Here is a 19,015-nt window from a genome sequence, read left to right as displayed (position 1 = left end):
CACACACACACACACACACACACACACCCATCCCTCCCCTGTCTGCCTTAAATGGCAGTGTTTATCCGTGATTCCAAGACAAATAGGGAGAGAGCATCGGAGCATTAAGGGCAGCCGCGGTGCCGCTGAAGGCTGAAATAATGGATGGTGGAAATGGCAGAAGACCCAGTGCTACTCATTACTAAATGGACTCTGCAGAGGTGGAAACTTTGCCCCGCTAGTCTGCTATATACAGAAGACAAAACAGCGCAGCTTGAAATAGGGGCTTATTTAACAGACTTAGTGTGTGTTTGCGTGGTCTGCCCTGTAATAGCCCTCACTCTAAAAAGTTTGTTGCCGAAGAACAGAGAATGTCACTGCAATTTGCGAAAGTCTGATTGATTTCCGTGTATATAAATGGACTTTGTTGTCTTCTCTGAGTGCCGTCTCGTAGGATGTTTTCTACAAATGATAATATTAATGGGCTCACGAGAAAACGTCCAGAGCATGTGTGTGGAAAGGGCCTTGAAAATGACATCATTGTATTTTAATGAATGTCGCCAGCTTGCTTTCCTGTCTTGCTTTTTCCTCAACTTGATCTAGAGGGGCGCTGGGTCTGCAGATATTTGTCATCTCCTATCCAGGTGACTCTCACTCTCTCTCCCCGACTCCCTGACTAACGAACCTTCTCTCGACAGGCTCGTCGGTGATGCAGGTGACGGCCAACGACTCGGACGACTACACCACGGCTAACGGCATGGTGCGCTACCGCATCCTGTCGCAGACGCCCCACAGCCCCATCCCCAACATGTTCACCATCAACAGCGAGACCGGAGACATAGTCACAGTGGCTGCCGGCCTCGACAGAGAGGTCAGTGTCAAGGGGTCAGGGGTCGTGTCGGGTGTGTATTTCACGTCACTGTCTCTCAGTGTCTTTATCCTTCCTCTCATTTGTGTCCACCCAATTAGCCGTCAGCCACAGTCTTATAAGGTCATGGTACATTGATTTGATGCTGTACCTTATGTGGATGAGTCTCTGCATTGCATTTTAGACCTTAACAACTTACTGATAAGGCCAGCTGCTCCTCCCTAAGGTCTCAGCCATCAGGGGGTAAACATTAAAACAATCAGGGTCAGTTTCATTGGCATTACAGCCTCTTAAGAAAATACATCAGAATCCTTTCCATGTTTTTCTTTTTCAGTTTGAATATAAATGGCAGGCTAATATCAAATGTTTTTTTCACAATGCGTAGAGCAGGCTGTAATGGCCATGTGATTCCAACACCTCTCTCCGAGGTCAGGGGCGCTTTTTATTCATCGTCTTCTTTTGTCTCATCTACTGTAGGTGTGTGTATGCGTGTGTCTGTAGTTGCGCACCAACCCACCCACCGCCGCCGCCACATACACACACACCCACACACACACATACACACAAGCAATGTCCCCATTCCATCTTCCATCTTATGCTACTAATGAGCGAGGTCACGCAGGGTCGGCTTTTGTTTATCCCAGACTGCGTCAGGTGGCTGTGGGCTGTAGTCTTTCATGACAGACTGTTCACCCTGCGGCCTTGCTCTCTCTCTGTCTCTCCCACACCCACACACCCACCCACACACACACACACACACACATTCATCCTTCAATCTTCTGTGGTCCAACATTCACGGAAAACTACGACTGGAAAAATGATATAAACATTCAAATTTATAGGACATCATTATGATAATAATCTGATCCTCGTAACTTAGTTGGCTGATTTTACTACCGACATAAAAGCACCGTTGAGTCTGTCTCATAATGTTTATATTCTGAGAAGTCCCGCTGGTCCCTCTCAGCACTAAACCCGGCCAGACAATAATTTGGAAATCAAAACGGGATTTTACCAACAGTAAGGCAAGCGTATTCGGAGAATAATTACGGGTAAAATCTCAAAAACAAAACCAGCTTTTGATAACAGAAGAATACAATACATCAATGCTCGTCGCTTATCCAAGTTTTATACAGAGTTGGCATGGCATGATAGCGTGGTACATTTGTGGGACAATATAAATGAGTCTGGCGAATGCGGGCCAGCTCTGTGTCCCTGTTTCCAGCTTGGCCCGGGCGGCAGCAGTAGCAGCTGATGTGAGTGAGGGAAAGCTCATTAATCTGGACACATCAAGCCAGGCTCAGTCCCACCTGCCTCTGATCCTCCCACTAAAACTGGGACACACCTGGGAGTTCACCCACCTGCTGTCAGGGTCATCAACACAAACACACTCAGACATGTGGCCCTGCGTTCACACACACACACACACACACACACACACACACACACTCCCAGCCAGGTATGTTTGTTGTTAAAACAAGCGTAAAGCTGTACACGCAGTGAGAGGTAGCAGAATATGCAAATGTCATCCCAGGTGCCACACTGGATCCATGCAAATAATGTTCAGTGCATACACATGCTGATACACAAAATCATGAATATGCAATACCGACTGTATAGACACTCTGAACACACTATGAATAGACTGCTGTAAAGAACTATGTAACCCCACACTCGCACATTCTCTCTCTCTCTCTCTCTCTCTCGCCCTCTCTTTCTCTCACACTCTCTGCTTTAGCTAATCCTCCTCATCCACCGTGCTGATGTCTAATTAGAATATTCATGTGCTAATTACGGGGTGAAGCAGGTTCTCTCGTGTTGAGGAGAGCAGGGGGTACATGGAGGTTAGCTCGGTATCACTTAGCCCCGACACCGCGGAATACCAATTATCCTCACACACTCACCGCCCACGACCCCTTACCTCCCGTGACCTCAGGTGCCTCTTCCTGTTCCTGCCCACGGGTTAACAAGCCGGGCTCAGCCATATACGTGTGTGTTTGACTCTCCGCGGCCTTCGTATATCAGGGGTCTGTGTCTGGAGGTGTGTGTGTTCTTGTCAGTGGTGCAATGTAATTAAGTACATTTACTCAAGTACTGCACTTAAGTACAATTTAGAGGTACTTGTACTTTACTTGAGTATTTCCATTTCATGCTACTTTATACTTCTTCTCCACTACATTTCAGAGGGAAATATTGTACTTTTTACTCCACTACATTTATTTGACAGCTTTAGTTACTAGTTACTTTGCAGATTTAGATTATTAATACAAATTATAAATCAACTAATAAATTATGATATATTTTTATAGGTTAAGCTACCTAGCAGTATATAAAGTAATTAAAATTAGCTCCACCTTTACCAGCTGCAACATTAAAGTGATGAACACATTAATGCATCAATAATTATAGTCCAATAACATAATATATATGATTCTGAAATGGGCCATTCTGCATAATGACTACTTTTACTTTTGCTACTTTAAGTATATTTTGATGTTAATACTTTTGTACTTTGACTTAAGTAAGATTTTGAATACATGACGTTTACTTGTAACAAAGTATTTTTACACTGTGGTATTGCTACTTTTACTTAAGTCAAAGATCTGAATACTTCTTCCACCACTGGTTGTTGTTTTTCTTTAAATTACTTTACAGTTAGGTCTTGGGTTTAGGATTAGGATTAGGATTAGGATTAGAATGAGGTTTAGGTTAGGGTAAGGGTTAACTTTAGGTTAGGTTAAAGGTTAAGGTTAGGCATGTAGTGGGCAGGGTTATGGTCAGGGTGCCGGGTTAGCGAATGAATGTTGTCATGAAAGGTCCTCCTGCTAAATACAGGCTCTATATAGCTGTGTGTGTGTGTGTGTGTGTAAAGGAGAGAGAAAGAGAGAGAGAGAGAGAGAGAGCTTCAGCAGGCTCAGGAGACCTTGTTGTGCCACAGCTGGCGTAGCTGATCTCCCTTTGTGCCCTCCCTCCCTGGCACCGGCTGCACTGGCAGGCAGAGCTGTTGTCTTTCATTACCCCAGGCTGTCTTCGTCTCCCATGAGCCTCTTGGACAGGCATGGCATGGCAAGATGTGGCGTGGCGTGGTGTGGCACGGTTCCCTCGCTGTGCGCCAGGCTGATGCCAGCTCTAGGTTGGACCGTCTCAGCGTCAATTAGGACATCGCCTGGACCGCTTCGAGGACATGAGTGCCCAGATCCTGGCCCTATTAGGATCTGTAGGGCCCGACTGGGGATTCGGAGAGCCGGCATCCTAAATGGGCCTGGAGCTTTACTGTCTCAGAGATGCTGAGTTATGTTAACTCACCGTAGAGTCGCCCGGGACCCAGGAGTTAGTCATCCTGAAGCCAGACAGTGGGTTGCTGAATGAAGAGCATTGGTGCTTGTAGGTGGATGTAGACTGCTTCTAGTCAACATCCACTCAAGAGAACTCGGTGAATATCCACTCAATATCCATCTTATTAAGTATTATTCAAGACGTGGATTCAACAAAGTGCTAGAAATTCTCCACAGGGAACTTGGTCCATTCTGTTCTGATAGCGTCATGCATTTCCTGCAGATTTTTTGATGGCACGCTCATGTCGCGAACGTCCCGTTCCACCTCACTGAGATCTGGGGATTGAATTAAAGTCACTGTCATGTTCCTGTAACTGTCTTGAGAAGATGGAGCATTTTCCTGCTGGAAGTATCGATTTGAAAAGGAGTAGACTGTGGCCATGAAAGGATGCACCTGGTCAGCAGCACTTTTCAGGCAGGCTGTGGTGTTTAAAAATTGCTGAGTTGGTACTAAGGGGCCTAATGTGTGACAAGAAAACATTTCCCACACCTGTACTATTGACTTCAGCCAGGATGGATCCATGGATTCATGCTATTAATGACAAATTCTCACCCTGCCATCAGCATGTTGCAACAGAAACCAGGATTCATTGGACCAGGATTCGTTTCTCCACTCTTCAGTCACCCAGTTTAGGCTCTTTCTCTTGCTCTTAGCTGTTAGGATTAGAACCCTGCATGATCTTCTGCTGCTATAGCCCATCAGCATCAAGTTTCAACAAGTTGCGTGTCTGAGATGACCTTCCCACTGTTGGACTGAGTTGTTATTTGTATACTATGCTTATACAGGTCTTGCTGTTCTTCTCTGACCTCTCTTTTCAACAAGGAGTTTTTGCCCCCAGAACTGCTGCCGACTGGATGCAGCCTAGTTTGTTTATCTGTTTCGGAGATGCTGGAACCGCTGCATCTGGCACCAACAAGCACACCATGTTCATATTTCCTTAAATAACATGTCTTGCCCATCGTAATGTTTACTCGAACAGTAAATTAACCTCTTGACCCAGTCTTCGTGCTTTATTGTTGCAGTATGCTTTGTATTGTTTATATGTGACTCACTGTCTGGAGGGGCAAGCTGTTTGCGTAAATGTGGAGGTGTATGTCTGTACAATAGAATTCAGAGGAAAGCCTTCAGAGAACAACGCGCTGCCTGCAAAAAGCCACCATCGTTCCGTGTTCTCTTTAAAACCAAATGTAGTCTGTGAGCTGTTTATGTCCTGTTATTATAAAACTCAGCCCAAACCTGAGAGAGCTCGGATGAAAGGAAGGAAGGGAGACATGGATGATGAAGATGAAAACAAAACAGACTTTGCTGCACATCTTGTAGCTATCTGTGATAAGAGGAGAAAATAGAAAATAACATGTGTCTAGATATGTATTTCACTGTGAGTATTTCTGTTTCTTCACTGTTATTGCTTTTAACTTATGCTATTGATATACTGTACAGTATAGTTATGTTAACTTCCATTAATGGCAGAGCATTGCATTGGCAACATGGATTAGGAATTGAACTGAACCAATTGAATTGAATTGAATTGAATTGAATTGAATTGAATTGAATTGAACTGAATTGAATTGAATTGAATTGAATTGAATTGAATTGAATTGAATTGAAGTGAATTGAATTGAATTGAATTGAATTGAATTGAACTGAACTGAACTGAACTGAACTGAACTGAACTGAACTGAACTGAAGTGAAGTGAAGTGAAGTGAAGTGAAGTGAAGTGAAGTGAAGTGGCTGAACTGAACTGAACTGAACTGAACTGAACTGAATCAACTGAATTGAATTCAACTGAACTAAACTGAATGAATGGAGGCAGGTAGCGAGGGTTGCGGTAGAAAGCAAGGGAAGGAAGGAACCCAGTCTCTACAGTTTTAGCCATGAGTGCCTGGCCATTTGAAGTAGATTGTAAGTGACAAGTTAATGACTGTGGTCAGCAGGAGCCTGACAGGCCGGAACCCAATCCACAAAAGAAATAAGGAAAGTGCTAGTTCCCTTCAGTTTTCCATGCTCTGCGTCTCTCCCTCTCTCCCACTGTGAGTGGTCCTGTCCAGCACACCAAGTAAAAACGCACGCTAAGCTCAGGTATAATTAATTCACCACTGTAAATGTTTTGCCAGGAAAGCACTCCTCTCCATTTTCTTGTCAGACACCGCCTTTCAAATCCAGACCATTATTTTCCCTACTTTGTTCTTGCTAACAAAGAGCAGTCCCACTGGCACCCAAATCCATTTGCTTACAATCCATGAGTGGGCACTACGAGACAGGTTTTTCCAACCAGCCCGGGCCCCGGCTTGGCTTGAGTTGTTGAGTAGCGAGCACTGAGTTGCTGATAGCCTGAAGCCCTTTCCCTCTTTCTTTCCTCAGTCTCCCAGGTGTTAAACTACCTAATTTAGTCCCTGTGAAAAGAGATCGGGTTTCACCGTCAGCGGAGCTCAGCGTATAGGTGTTGCTGTGGCCTCAGATGGGTTTCAGCCCCCGCAGATTAAGTCTATGAGGCTCAAGGCCTGTGGGAGAGGCCGGCTGTTGCTGTTGCAAGAAGGTTTATTTCCTCCCAGCGCTGGACTCTAACAGAGAGAGCTTCTGTTCAGCGCTTCTATAGGACTCATTAGAGAGCCCTTTACTGGCTTGTTAGGGCAGCCACTTTTGGAGAGCAGACTCTGCTTGAGGGTGGGTGTGTGTGGGTGTGTGTGTGTGTATGTTCCTGTCCTTCTATCTTTGTGAGAACCAATCTGAGTTTTAAATAGGACATTTTTGTGAAGTGAGGTCGGCTGGTATTCACTTCTTCAAGGGGCTATTTTAGGGTTAGGTTTTAGGGTTAAGGTTAGAATTGGATTAGGGTTAGGTTTGGGTTAGGGTAATGAAGTACAAGGGTGTGTGTGTGTGTGTGTGTGTGTGTGTGTGTGCGCGCGCGCGTGTGCGTGTGTGTGTGTGTGTGTGTGTGTGTGTGTACTCCCAGCCATTCCTACAATTGGAGCATTAGCGGATGCGTATGTGCACTAGAAGGGCCGTAAATTCTCGACTACCCTCAGATGAGTGATATAACCCTGCAGGATGGGACGCATCAGCCCACATCCGCTACTGTGTGAGAGCTCCACCTGCTGGCTCGGCTCCGCTCACTTCTCTTTACCTGACCAAAGAACCAAAGCAGAGAGACAGATTCATTGCAGGCTCTATTTACTGACGCGCTTTATGAGAGGAGATGCATTGATATTTCATTATGAGTCTAATAAAGGGCAGCCTGTATTGAGTTTTCATTAATAGGGCTGGTTTGGAGCAGATTAACATGTCTTTGTGCTTCCTAATGACTTGGAGGGACTCTAAATGACTCAGCTGGGTTTTTTAACCGGCTTCATGGTCTGACTGATCTAACAATCAACTGCAACCTTCCTGACTGAGAATGAGAAAGTGAGAGATAAAGGAGATGTACAGTGTAGCGTGTAGAGTCGAAAATATCAAATTTAGAATTTAGTAAAGGTTTGGAAATATGAAACTTTGATCAAGATATCAAATTACACTCGTAGGAGCACCACCTTCATAGATGAAGGAAAAACAGACCTTTACTTTACTCATCAGTCTGAAGATCATGAGATCTTTTCAGTTCAGGGATTACTTTTCTCTGCAGAGAAGGAAATACAGAACAACCAACTTTATAGTGAATTAATATATTTATTAACTACCTAATAGACAAACAAACAAACAAACCATGTAATACATGAAAACGGGTGAAATGTGTGACAAATGGACAGATGATAAACCAGAATAAAACACTAAACTATAGGTTGAATAATGAAATGAGAATGAAATAAAATGAAAATGAAAATGAAAATGAAAATGAAAATGAAAATGAAAATGAAAATGAAATGAAAATAAAATGAGAAGGAAAGGAATATTGGAATGAAAATTAAATGAGAATTAGGGATAATTATTGGCAACAGTAAATAGTGTTATCTCAATTTAGATCAATAAACCGGAGAAATGAGGCGGGTCGCTCTAAGGGATTAATCAGACTATACTAACTTTCCTGATTGGGATAAGTGATAATTTTAGTAAAGCTTTTGCATCAACTCTCAGCAGAAAGACATGGAAAATGTTTCAGCCTACTTGCGGGGGTCCATCATGAGGTTTCCACCGTGTAGAAGCAGGTTTCCCGAAGATCAGCGAGTCTGGTAAGCTCGGCAATAGTCGGGTCGCCTGGCAACGGCGAACGATGGCGTTGGAGCAGGTCTTTTGAAAAAAGATGCTCTTTCAGGTGGATGTCTCTGCGACTGGCTTTCCGCTGTCGACCGGACTCTAGGCAGGATGGAGCGGGAGGCTTCGGCAGGCTGGTCGATGGTCAGCTGAGAGAGTTGACTGGAGCTTCTGGCTTCTCTAACTTTTACTAATTAATGGATTAACAACTCGTTCTTAAATTAACTTTGTAACAGTCTTCGCGGTTCTGGTGATGATATCTATTAAAAAGCAAGGCCAACTTCATAGTATGAACAGCTTGTAAAAAGGCAGGATCACATTAGTGACAAAGAGTAGCTACAATCTCCGCTCGTGCTAAGTCTTGGCTTGTTGGTCTTGGAGTTGGTGTCGGCGTTCGTGGCCTCCGGCATAGAGCTCGGAGCGTGAAGCACTTAGTTCTCTAAGTTTGGATCGGCATTGTAGCTTCCAGTATGAAGCTCAGGGCATGAAGCGCACAAGGTGACAAAGAACTCAGAGTTTTAGAGTTTTTCCAAATTCCAAGGCGGGGTTTTGCAGTGTAAAAAGATACTTTGCGCGGTTTTGGAGATTCCACCTACATTTCTTTGTTCTGGAGACAGGCAACGCCCGTGATAAGACAGAGAGACACATAAGGATACCTCTCTCAACTACTTTAGTAACCAGCCTATGTAATGATAAAGATTTAGAATAACGTGTTTGGATTTTACATACTCAACCAATTACTGTTGTCAATCAGTGACATTATGAAACCTGTAAACAAACACTTATGGATTGCATAAAACCATTACATGAAACATGATCAGACAATACAACTTTCACTGTTCAAACTTTGCTGTGAACTGAGTTGTTTTAGCAGAATACCCTAGATACATACTTATAATCTTAATATTTAAATCACGAATACATACAACTTTGGTGGTTGATATTGGGAAACAATGAAATAGAACATAATTATCAATGTGGGGGCCAAGAATAGGTAAATATAATCAGACCTTAGGTAGCAATGTGGTCTTAGGGTAATAACTGGGTCCAACTATTGGGAGGATAATTAAAACACTTAAGCATATATGATTAACCAATTTAGTATATAATTCACAATATTCTAAAAACTCATTGGAGACATTAGGAAATACAAACTACAGAAGAGGACTAAACCAAGAATGAAAAGAATTTATGGATTTATGACTTTTATGGCTTTATCCAGAAAGGTGGGGGTTTCCTACAGAACTAAAAAGAGAAGGGAGAAAGCAATTCCTGGTCCTTTTGGTAACATGATACAAAATGTATTTAATTATCTAATGTGGCTAATTGTCCAACATCAGTTCAATAGAACTCAGTCTTCTGGTCCAGATAAAAAGAGTTGTCTGATTGGTGTTGGAGATCCCCCCTTAGTCTTGGTCACATTTTGGTGACATTTTTGTAGCTTTAAAGGTGAAGGGTCATTTCTGTTCCTGGGAAAGAAAGTTATTCAAGGATCCATTTTGAGCTGTGGAGACGTGGTTCTGCTACAACAGAGAGACAGGCAGAAAGACAGACAGTCAGCCAGACAGGCAGAGAGAGGAAACCGACAGGCACTGGGTACACCGAGTAACCAAGGTGCAATGAGAAAGATAGCGAGAGATCAAAAGAAGCACAGAATGTGAGCTACAAAGAACACACAGGAAACCAAAGGGAAAAAAATGAAAAAAAGTCAAAACACAAAGACAGAAAAAAGCAAAGAAGCAGGCACGCAAGCAGGAATCAATAACTCCTCCACTTATAACTGCACAACGTCTGCCTGGGTTTGTTCTCATTCCTCCATGCAGTCCCTGACATCAATGCCAGTGGCCCTCAGGTGATTAGAAACCGTGACCCCGGAGTGGACACGGCGACACCAGCCTAGCAATAACCTGGTGCTAGCCCACTGATAGGACGCATTGTGGAGGCTGAACAAAGCTGCAGGCTCTGAGCGCAGAACACTGGCCTGTCCTTGACGCTCAGCCTCTCTCCCTCGTTCCCTCCCTCCCTCCCTTTACACTGGCACAATGAATGCTTCGACCAAATGGATTAATAGGAGGAGAAAGAGACCGCAAAGCAAAAAGCAGAGAGGCTTATACTGGGAGAGAGAGAGAAGAGAGAGTCCTCTTCCCCATGGTGAGACTGGGGACATACTGAACTTTCAGCACCATGGACAGTGACATTGTGCTGGAATGTGGATGCACTGTACATGTTTCTCCCTCTGCCTGTTGCTTTCGAGTGTTGATTCCTTCAGTTGTGCCTATGCAATACCCAGGAGTGAGATAGAGAGGGAAAGAGGAGAGGAGCTTGAATCTCTATGCTGCGTTTCAATATGGAACAGTGTGTGTTGTTGTTTCTTGTCACGGTACTAGTACGTTGCAGTCCTCCACACATGGAGGTCGGTGCTGCAGCACTGCCTCTGGGGTACGACTCCCCCCCTCGCTCTAACTGGAACAAATAAGGTCCACTCACCTCCCTGTATTATCTGCAGCATCGTGGTGCATCTTAAAGTGGCGGCGCCTCCATTAAAATGAGTGATGATCCAGGTCTGTTCTCACAGCTGAAAGCCGAGACTTTTAGGCCATAATGGATGGGCCTTTCACCAACGCTCATTGCTCCCTCACTGCACCTCACAGCCTTCACTTCCACTCTTTCGGTGTGTGTGTGTGTGTGTGTGTGTGTGCTGTCTCCTATCTGTTAGTGTGCAAATAAGGTGCTTCACCCGACTCGTTATTCCATTGTGCCAGTGGGTAGGGGATCGTGAAAGAGGGGAAAAATGATGGGTGTGAGGGAGAAAGGAGATGTGAGTAGGGGTTGTGGGATTTTTGTTTAATCAAACTGTCAGTCATTCACTCATTCATTCTTTCATATCCTCACTACATTGGCAAATGAAGAACCCAGTCCATTTATTCACTGATTCAGCTCCTGTATCCAAGCAACATCCGATATATGAATCTTTCACAGTGTTTTTTCTCTCTCTCTCTCTCTCTCCCTCTCGCTCTCTCTATCCACCTACAGAAAGTGTCTCAGTACACCATCATCGTCCAGGCCACGGACATGGAGGGCAACTTGAACTTCGGCCTGTCCAACACAGCCACGGCCCTCATCTCCATTACCGACATCAACGACAATCCCCCGGAGCTGACAGTCAGGACGGTGAGTCACGGATTTTCAAGATCTAAGTACCAATGGAAAACACTGTGCATCCTCCTTGGAGAAAAACACGAAGCAGTAGAACAATGTGCTCAGTATGTGATGTCATGCCTAATCTAAGAAACACACCAGCTCTGTAGTCCCCTTTAATTTAGTTAGCACATGTGTAACAAGTATCTTATGATTATTTTTTGTAATCATCACTGTTATTATCCAGAGATATTTTATGTGAAGAATCTATTGATTTAATATGCAGTTTATTCCTTTTTTTTTACTTCATTTCTATTTCATTCCTGTTTGAATCTATGCTTTGGCTACATGTGCACATGTATGCCATGCCAACAAAGCTCATTGAATTTAATTGAATCTAATTTAATTGAGAGAGCTGGGCTGTACTGTTTATTCATTATTAATTATTACCCAATGTTGCAATCTTATCCTATTTTAAATAATGTACTGTTTTGGCAACATAGTTTTTTTTTTCCTGTCATGCCAATAAAGCATATTTGAATTTGAATTTGAGAGAGAGAGAGAGAGAGAGAGGGAGAGAGACAGAGATCACAGGCGTGTGGTTTTGGTGATGGGTGGAGTTCTCCTCCCTCCCTCCCTGTGTGTTTCCCAGCCAGCGGGGCCTCTGGTGGCCGGGGTTTGTCTGCAGGCATCTGGCCCCGGTCCCCGATACCTCCTCATCGGGCTGACAGGAAGCCACGCTACAGCTGGCCCACTTTGCCGCGGCGCTGTGCGCGTGAGGGATGTGTGTGGCGAGGTAGAGAGGGCTTGTTTGTTTGTGAGAATGCGGGTCGGTTGTTATTGTGCGAGGGGTTATTGACAAAGACAAGGAAACGGCATCTGGAGGAAAAAGCTTTTCTTGGCCGGGGACACGCTCGAGTGTTCGTGTGAGAGCTGTGAAATTTGCGCTCGCACATGTTTGCCTTGGCGCGTGTCTCTGTATCTGTCCCACTGTATATCCATCAGTATTCCCAGCCTGGAATAGAACAGAATAGAATCAAACGCTGACCACAGTGACCAAACAAGAGACAGACAGACAGACGGACGGACTTACAGGACTGTTATTCTCGATGCGAGCGCCCGGATTCCTCAGTTTTGTTTTTTTTTTCCCGGGGAGAGACAGATGCTGTCTGCGGCGGAGCTCAGAGGCAGAGCTAGGAGTGTGTCGGCGTCACACACTGTGATCCTCGTCTTCCTCGGCGGGGCCGGCGTCAGCACGCATGCCAGGACAGTTCCAGCCGCATGCTCTGATAAGAGCTCCCCAGCTGTCAGGGGCTGGAGCTACAGCACAAGACTGCCGCTCTGCTCTGAACTGTCCCTGTCCCTGTGTCTGTCCCTCCCTCTGTCTCTGTCTCTGTCTCTCTCCCTCTCTCTCTCTGTCTCTCCCTCTGTCCCTGTCTCTGTCTCTCTGTCTGTCTCTCTCTTTCTGTCTCTGTATCTGTCCCTGTCTCTGTCTCTTTCTCTGCCCCTCCCTCTCTCTCTGTCTCTGCCTCTGTCCCTCCCTTTGTCTCTCCCTCTGTCTCTGTCTCTCTCCCTCTCTCTCTCTCTCTGTCTCTGTATCTGTCCCTGTCTCTGTCTCTGTCTCTTTCTCTGTCCCTCCCTCTCTCTCTGTCTCTGCCTCTGTCCCTCCCTTTATCTCTCTGTCTGTCTCTGTCTCTGTCCCTCCCTTTGTCTCTGTCTCTGCCTCTGTCCCTCCCTTTGTCTCTCTCTCTGTCTCTGTCTCTGCCTCTGTCACTCCCTTTCTCGCTGGGGAGGAGTTCTGGGCTAGCTTCCCGCAGCCAGCAAGCACTGGCAATGTCCCGCTCCGACACACACACACACACACACACAGACACACCAAAAAAAACACATGTACACATCCTTGACACATACACACCTGAGACATGCACATATGCCCACACACATGATCATGTTTTACTTTTGTCAGTCTTTGTCTCTGCTGGGCTTCACTCATGACACTCCTCCTCCTCTCCAGCGCTCCTGAGTAAAGGACTGTGCAGATATTTTGCCTTTGCTCGTCTGTCAGAGAACAGTTGACTGTGTTTTGTTGCCTGACTGACTGAGAGAGTCAAAAGATGGTAATGACTGTATTAGTTAAAATGAGAAAATGTTTCTCTCCCTGCTTTTTGCTGTGGGTCTTTTGCACGCTCTCGCATGCAAACGCGCACATCCATGGCAAAGAAAGTCTTCTCCACCAGATGCTGTTTCCACCACTTTGTCAATCTCTAGTTTTTCTTTTGCATCCCACACAAGCAACTACACTTGGAGCGGTTCAGTAATTATTTGTGTATGACAGACGCGAGAAGAATTCATGGCTCTCTACGGGAGGCGTCAAGAAAACATAAGCACACTAATTAAGTGAAATTGCTTGCGGGGGCGAAAACCAAGCAGATATATTGCGGCTAATTTAAAAAAAAAAAAAAAAAAAAGCCAAATGTTTTATTCATTCCAGCACACAGGCATGAACGCAAGAGTGCTATGTTCGTCATTATGCGATAAACAAAAGACAATGGTACTTGCCACAACTCATTAAGCTGTATTCAGTGTTAGGATCGTCTCTCACAGAGTTGTACTGTTACCATCTAATCAAGTGTACCATACCCCTGCTGGAGTGCACCCAGAGGTTTGTCATTCACAAAGCAAGTGATGAGGAGCAGGAGGGTTGCTTGAGAGACTGGTGGGGTTGAAAGGCTGCGCTCCCAGACACTGCAGATCTGAATAGAGTGCTATTTGTGGTTCACCTGTAGAGCTGCAGCTTCTAAACAGGCTGAAAGGGTTGGAGTGCCTGAGATTACCCGCCTTCGCCACTTTCCACTCCTTTCCGCTCCACCACTTGGATTTGAGTTCAAATCTGTGATTGGTATAAGAAAGAAGACACCAGAGACCGCTGGAAAAAGCTGCTTGAGATCGCTGTATAATATGACAAATGAGGGAGATATGGACATGGGCCCGTCTGTTGCCAAAAGCTATATCTTTATTATGCCATAGTGAAGACCTAATAGCCTTCTTAAGTGGACTGATCTCAGCCTTATTTCAGTGGGAGTCTGTTTTGGGACATTTATTCCTACTTAATGCTGTCATTACCATTTGCCTGGTGTTGTTTTCAACACCCCACGAAGGAAAGTCAGAGCTCATTTAGTCATGTTGAGCCGTGACTGTGCCATCCAGAATGTAGCATTTTCCTCAGTTTTCAATAAGAGGGTGCTAGAATTCCCCTGCTGTGCAGTTCACTGTGATGAGGATTTATTTTCGAAAAACATTTGTAGCTCTATAACACTATACTTGCTGATTTCCCCCGGCTGGGAACGTGTCACTGGCTGCACCTCAAAGGTTAAAGACTGTCTAAAGGCAGTTTGAGAAGCATCGGAAAGCAACACATGGGCGGATGTGCCAAGGCAACATTGATCCTGCATAACCAGGTTTTGTCTAGTTCTATTCTTGATGCACCTGTGTAACCCATGGTTACAAACATGTGTTATGAACCACAGGTTAGTGGTTCATAACATTTAATAACCACTGAATTGCTGAATTTTTATCTGTTGTCTTAAAATTATGCATTGTTAAATATTAACTGATCCTATCAGCATTTAAGTATCACTAATGACTTGGAGGCTTTGAATGCAGAATGACGGTTGAAGATAAAGAGTGATTTTCTCTCCAGGGACACCAGCTGTGCCCCCACCTCACCGACTCTCTCACCCGACTATTTTTGCCTGTTTTTACCTTGTTCATTAAAGCCTCTGGCGGAGCACATTGACAACAACAACGTTTTAAAGAAATATATTTGTTAGTTTTTTACAATTTTGATCCTTTACACCTTCTTAGGAATGCAGACCTTCAGACAATGCGTCTTCACATTCACTACCTACCTGTCGCTGAACAAGCCCACGCTTTCCACACAGAACTGCCTGTAATAAAGTTTTTGCTCTCATATTTGAATGTTTAAATAGGCAGAGCACATAAAGTTTGTATATAAAGCCCTAAAGGCCTGAATCTGTAATGCTGCCGGGCCTGAATTGGTAATACCTTTTGTGACATACCAATTCAAATTAAAGTTTTATGATTTTTTTTTTTTGTCTCATTTGAATTTTACTTCCGCTTGCAAAGCAGACTGAGGTCTCTTTTGGTGATTACCTACAAATGAATCTTATTTGCCCCACTCAGTTTTTGCCCTCGTTTGTACCCACAAAATCCTTCAGAAACTCTGCGCCTGTGTCTCTTGTGGCTTATCAGTGGGTCCACATTGCATTTTCAAGAGAGTGGCCATTTTGGAAGCGCCCTCTCCTACAGTCAGCGCCATTGTGTGTGCCTCTGAGAGAGCATATTCCATTTTGGCTCTCTCTCTCAGCGTGGACAAACAAGCTTGGAAGGTTTGCGGTGGTGTTTGTGCTAAAGCTCCGGGTGAAAATGAAATGGAGGAGCCCACACACCAGAGACTGAGAGTGCATATTTAATTTGTTCTGTGCTTATCAGCCTGGTCGTGCTGCAGGGGATAGGAGGAGAGGAGGCAAGGAGGGAGGGCGGGAGGGAGGGAGGAATGTGCTGTTTTGGATGCTGCATCAATGCCATGATGATGAAGCCATTAGAGTGAACAGCAGCTGTCACACGCACACTATAAACAAGTTAACACTTCACAAGAGGAAACGGGGATTATCATCTGACAATGAGAGCTCTCCGTGTGTGCGTGTGCATGTGTGTGTGCATATGTGTGTGTGTGTGTGCGTCTGCCTTTGAGTGTCTCTCCGTGTCTATTGGTATGGTCATCTCTCTGTAGCCAGATAAATCCCTATAGAGCAGAGCGGTGTATCCTATTGCGTGGTGAATTCTTCTCCCGGCTCTGCAGCTGTCACCAACTTTCCTCCAGACTCAGTTCAGAAGGGAGTTGTTTCAGATTGCAATATAATGAAGATCATTAGCCAAAGATTATTCCTACCGCCGCCTTAATTACAGTACTTATCTAATTGCTTATTAAGACTTAGATTTGGTGAATGCGCAGAATCGAAATTAAATGGGTAAACACTTAATTGAACAAATCCATTAGTTCAAATAAAGAGCTTCATATGAGCAGACATTGCGTGGAATAAGGGACTGCATTAATGTAATGGAAGCAATGATTCTCTGTTATCCATATTTAAACAAATCTGCCTCTCCCACTTCTCCTCCCTTTTTGCCTTTCAATGCTGCCTGCTTTTTTTTCTTCCTTCATCCTATCTTTCCTTTTTCTCCTCCATTTCTCTTTCTTCCACTTTCAATTAAAGTTTCAGCATAATGAGCATTATTGGTGTGACATTTGACATGGGGGCACCAAAGCAATTTGTTTCAATAATAATAATTGTGAAAAATGCTAAGAGATTGATGATGGCAAGAAGAAATTAGCAAAATCTCAATAAATCACGTTATTACCACGCATCACCCGACTGTAGATGCAACTTCAGCATAACTTCAGCTGTAATTAAACTGTAACTTTTCTCTCCCCTCCTCCCTCCACCTCGCTGTAGTTTTCCGGGGAAGTGCCGGAGAACAAGGTGAACGTGGTGGTGACCAACCTGACGGTGGTAGACAGGGACCAGCCCCACAGCCCCAACTGGAACGCCGTCTACCGCATCGTGAGCGGAGACCCCTCTGGACACTTCACCATCCGCACCAACCCCATCACCAACGAGGGCATGGTCACCGTGGTCAAGGTAAAACCAGGCTGTCGCTTTGGCTGTTCTGGAGAAAATGCTTCTTTGTTCTTCTTTGTTCACATCCTGAGGAATCTGTGTCTGAAAGTTGCTCAAATGAAAGTGTTATTTTGACAATTGCTCTATTATCCTCATTATTATTCAGCACTGCGATGGTTTTATTCTGCCTCTTGTACGTCTCCACCTGCTCTGAAGTGCCAGATGTTGACGACTGAGTGTACTTTGGTCTCACGTTGTTTTCAGCGAATTATATGTAATTTCTCAAATTGGAAGGCGGCAAGAAATCATTTGGGTAATCAGCTGCACTGATTCTCCCGGTGATTCCTCCTCATCTCAAACGTTGTCTCCCTCTCTCGTCGCTCCCTCTCCAGCCGGTGGACTTCGAGATGAACCGCGCCTTCATGCTGACGGTGGTGGTGTCTAACCAGGCCCACCTGGCCAGCGGCATCCAGTCCTCGCTCCAGTCCACAGCGGGGGTCACCATCTCCGTCCAGGACGTGAACGAGCCGCCCGTTTTCCCCGTCAACCCCAAGCTGATCCGCTTCGAAGAGGGCGTGCCGGCGGGGACCACGCTCACGGTGTTCGCCGCCCAAGACCCGGACCACTTCATCCACCAGACTGTCAGGTATGGTTCACTTACTTCCTGGATTTCCTGATGGGTCTTTGTGGGGACATTGCAGGTTCAAATCCCACCCTGTAGCAGAAAAATAGAACACACACATCCGAAAAGCAGGCTGGTGTGCAGGTGCAGGACAGAAGAAAAGCTCAATAAATAGAAAAAGTCCACAGGCTGCAAAATATAGCTCCCAGATAAGCTCCCACCCACTCCACTGTACAGTATACCATCCAATAAAGCAGAAATGCGAAATAAAATTAAATAAAATAAAATAATATCTTTGGTGGTGTTTCTGCACTGCTCTTCCCAGAGATCACCTGTCAATCAAACAGTGTGTCCAGTACTATGATGTCTTTTTCCTTGGATTTTCTGTTGATGCAGTTTGAGTCTCTGTAGGTGGCTACAGCTCTTTTCTTTGTCTGTTCAGCCATGGAGGCTATCACTGCTCATGCTAACTAACCAGTTCTTCTTCTGTTTATTCCTAACAAACCGCTGTTGTTGCTGCTGGAAATGTGAAACGCATCACTTTCTGTGCAACAGAGTTTTCAGAGGAAAAGACTAACCTGGCACCGTGTTCAGGTTTTGTATGCCAGCAATCCAAGGGAGGACTGAAGCTGTTCTGAAGGCAAGGGAGGGGGGGCTTACTCCTACTTGATATTCACATATAGTTTGATGTTTCTAAAATTTAGTCCACACCCTGTATTTGAGCAGTACATGCATATAAATGCTGTTTGTCACCAGTGTTTAATTGGCAGTGAGTGGTCTCCAGAGGCTGCTGCCCCCCCCACTACAGGCCGAGCTCCAGTTACCTCTCTGTTGCCAAGCGACGGGTGTGGAGAGGTCGTTCCGTAATGAGCTGGACTCTGGTCTGTCTGCTCTCTTTGGGTCCCCCCTTCTTCTTCTTCTTCTTCTTCTTCTCTTTCTCCTCATTGATCCCTCTCCCCATCCTTCCTGACCGGGGTGGCACACAGCAGGCACGGTGCCATCCGAGCATCGACCCTATGTGTGACAGAAACTCCCACGTGCCCACTAAGGTCCAAGGGCGCCGTTCCACTCCATCCCCAGCTCCAAAGGGAGAGATCGATTTTTCTTAATGTCAGTAAGACAGCCGTCCACTGAGGAGCCCAGTGGAAATGTTACTGAATTGTGAGCGAGAGAGAGAGAGAGAG

At 45.0% G+C, this 19,015-nt stretch overlaps 1 protein-coding gene across 1 annotated transcript in view; it reads left to right on the top strand.

Moving 5' to 3' along the window:
- The window catches only part of LOC139667227 (cadherin-4-like), a 29,620-nt gene that overhangs the window by 2,568 nt on the left and 8,037 nt on the right, over nt 1-19,015 (top strand). Inside the window, exons 3-6 of the mRNA XM_071546658.1 lie at nt 678-850; nt 11,403-11,540; nt 17,045-17,230; nt 17,602-17,855. Coding sequence (XP_071402759.1) covers nt 678-850; nt 11,403-11,540; nt 17,045-17,230; nt 17,602-17,855 — 751 coding nt within the window. The remainder of the gene's footprint in view (nt 1-677; nt 851-11,402; nt 11,541-17,044; nt 17,231-17,601; nt 17,856-19,015) is intronic.

Source organism: Centroberyx affinis, unplaced genomic scaffold, assembly GCF_046629955.1.
Source record: "Centroberyx affinis isolate AG114_WGS23_722 - 3 ecotype Tasmania unplaced genomic scaffold, CSIRO-AGI_Caff_v1 ptg005379l_1, whole genome shotgun sequence".
Taxonomy (NCBI): domain Eukaryota; kingdom Metazoa; phylum Chordata; class Actinopteri; order Beryciformes; family Berycidae; genus Centroberyx; species Centroberyx affinis.
This window is presented reverse-complemented; position numbering and strand designations above follow the sequence as displayed.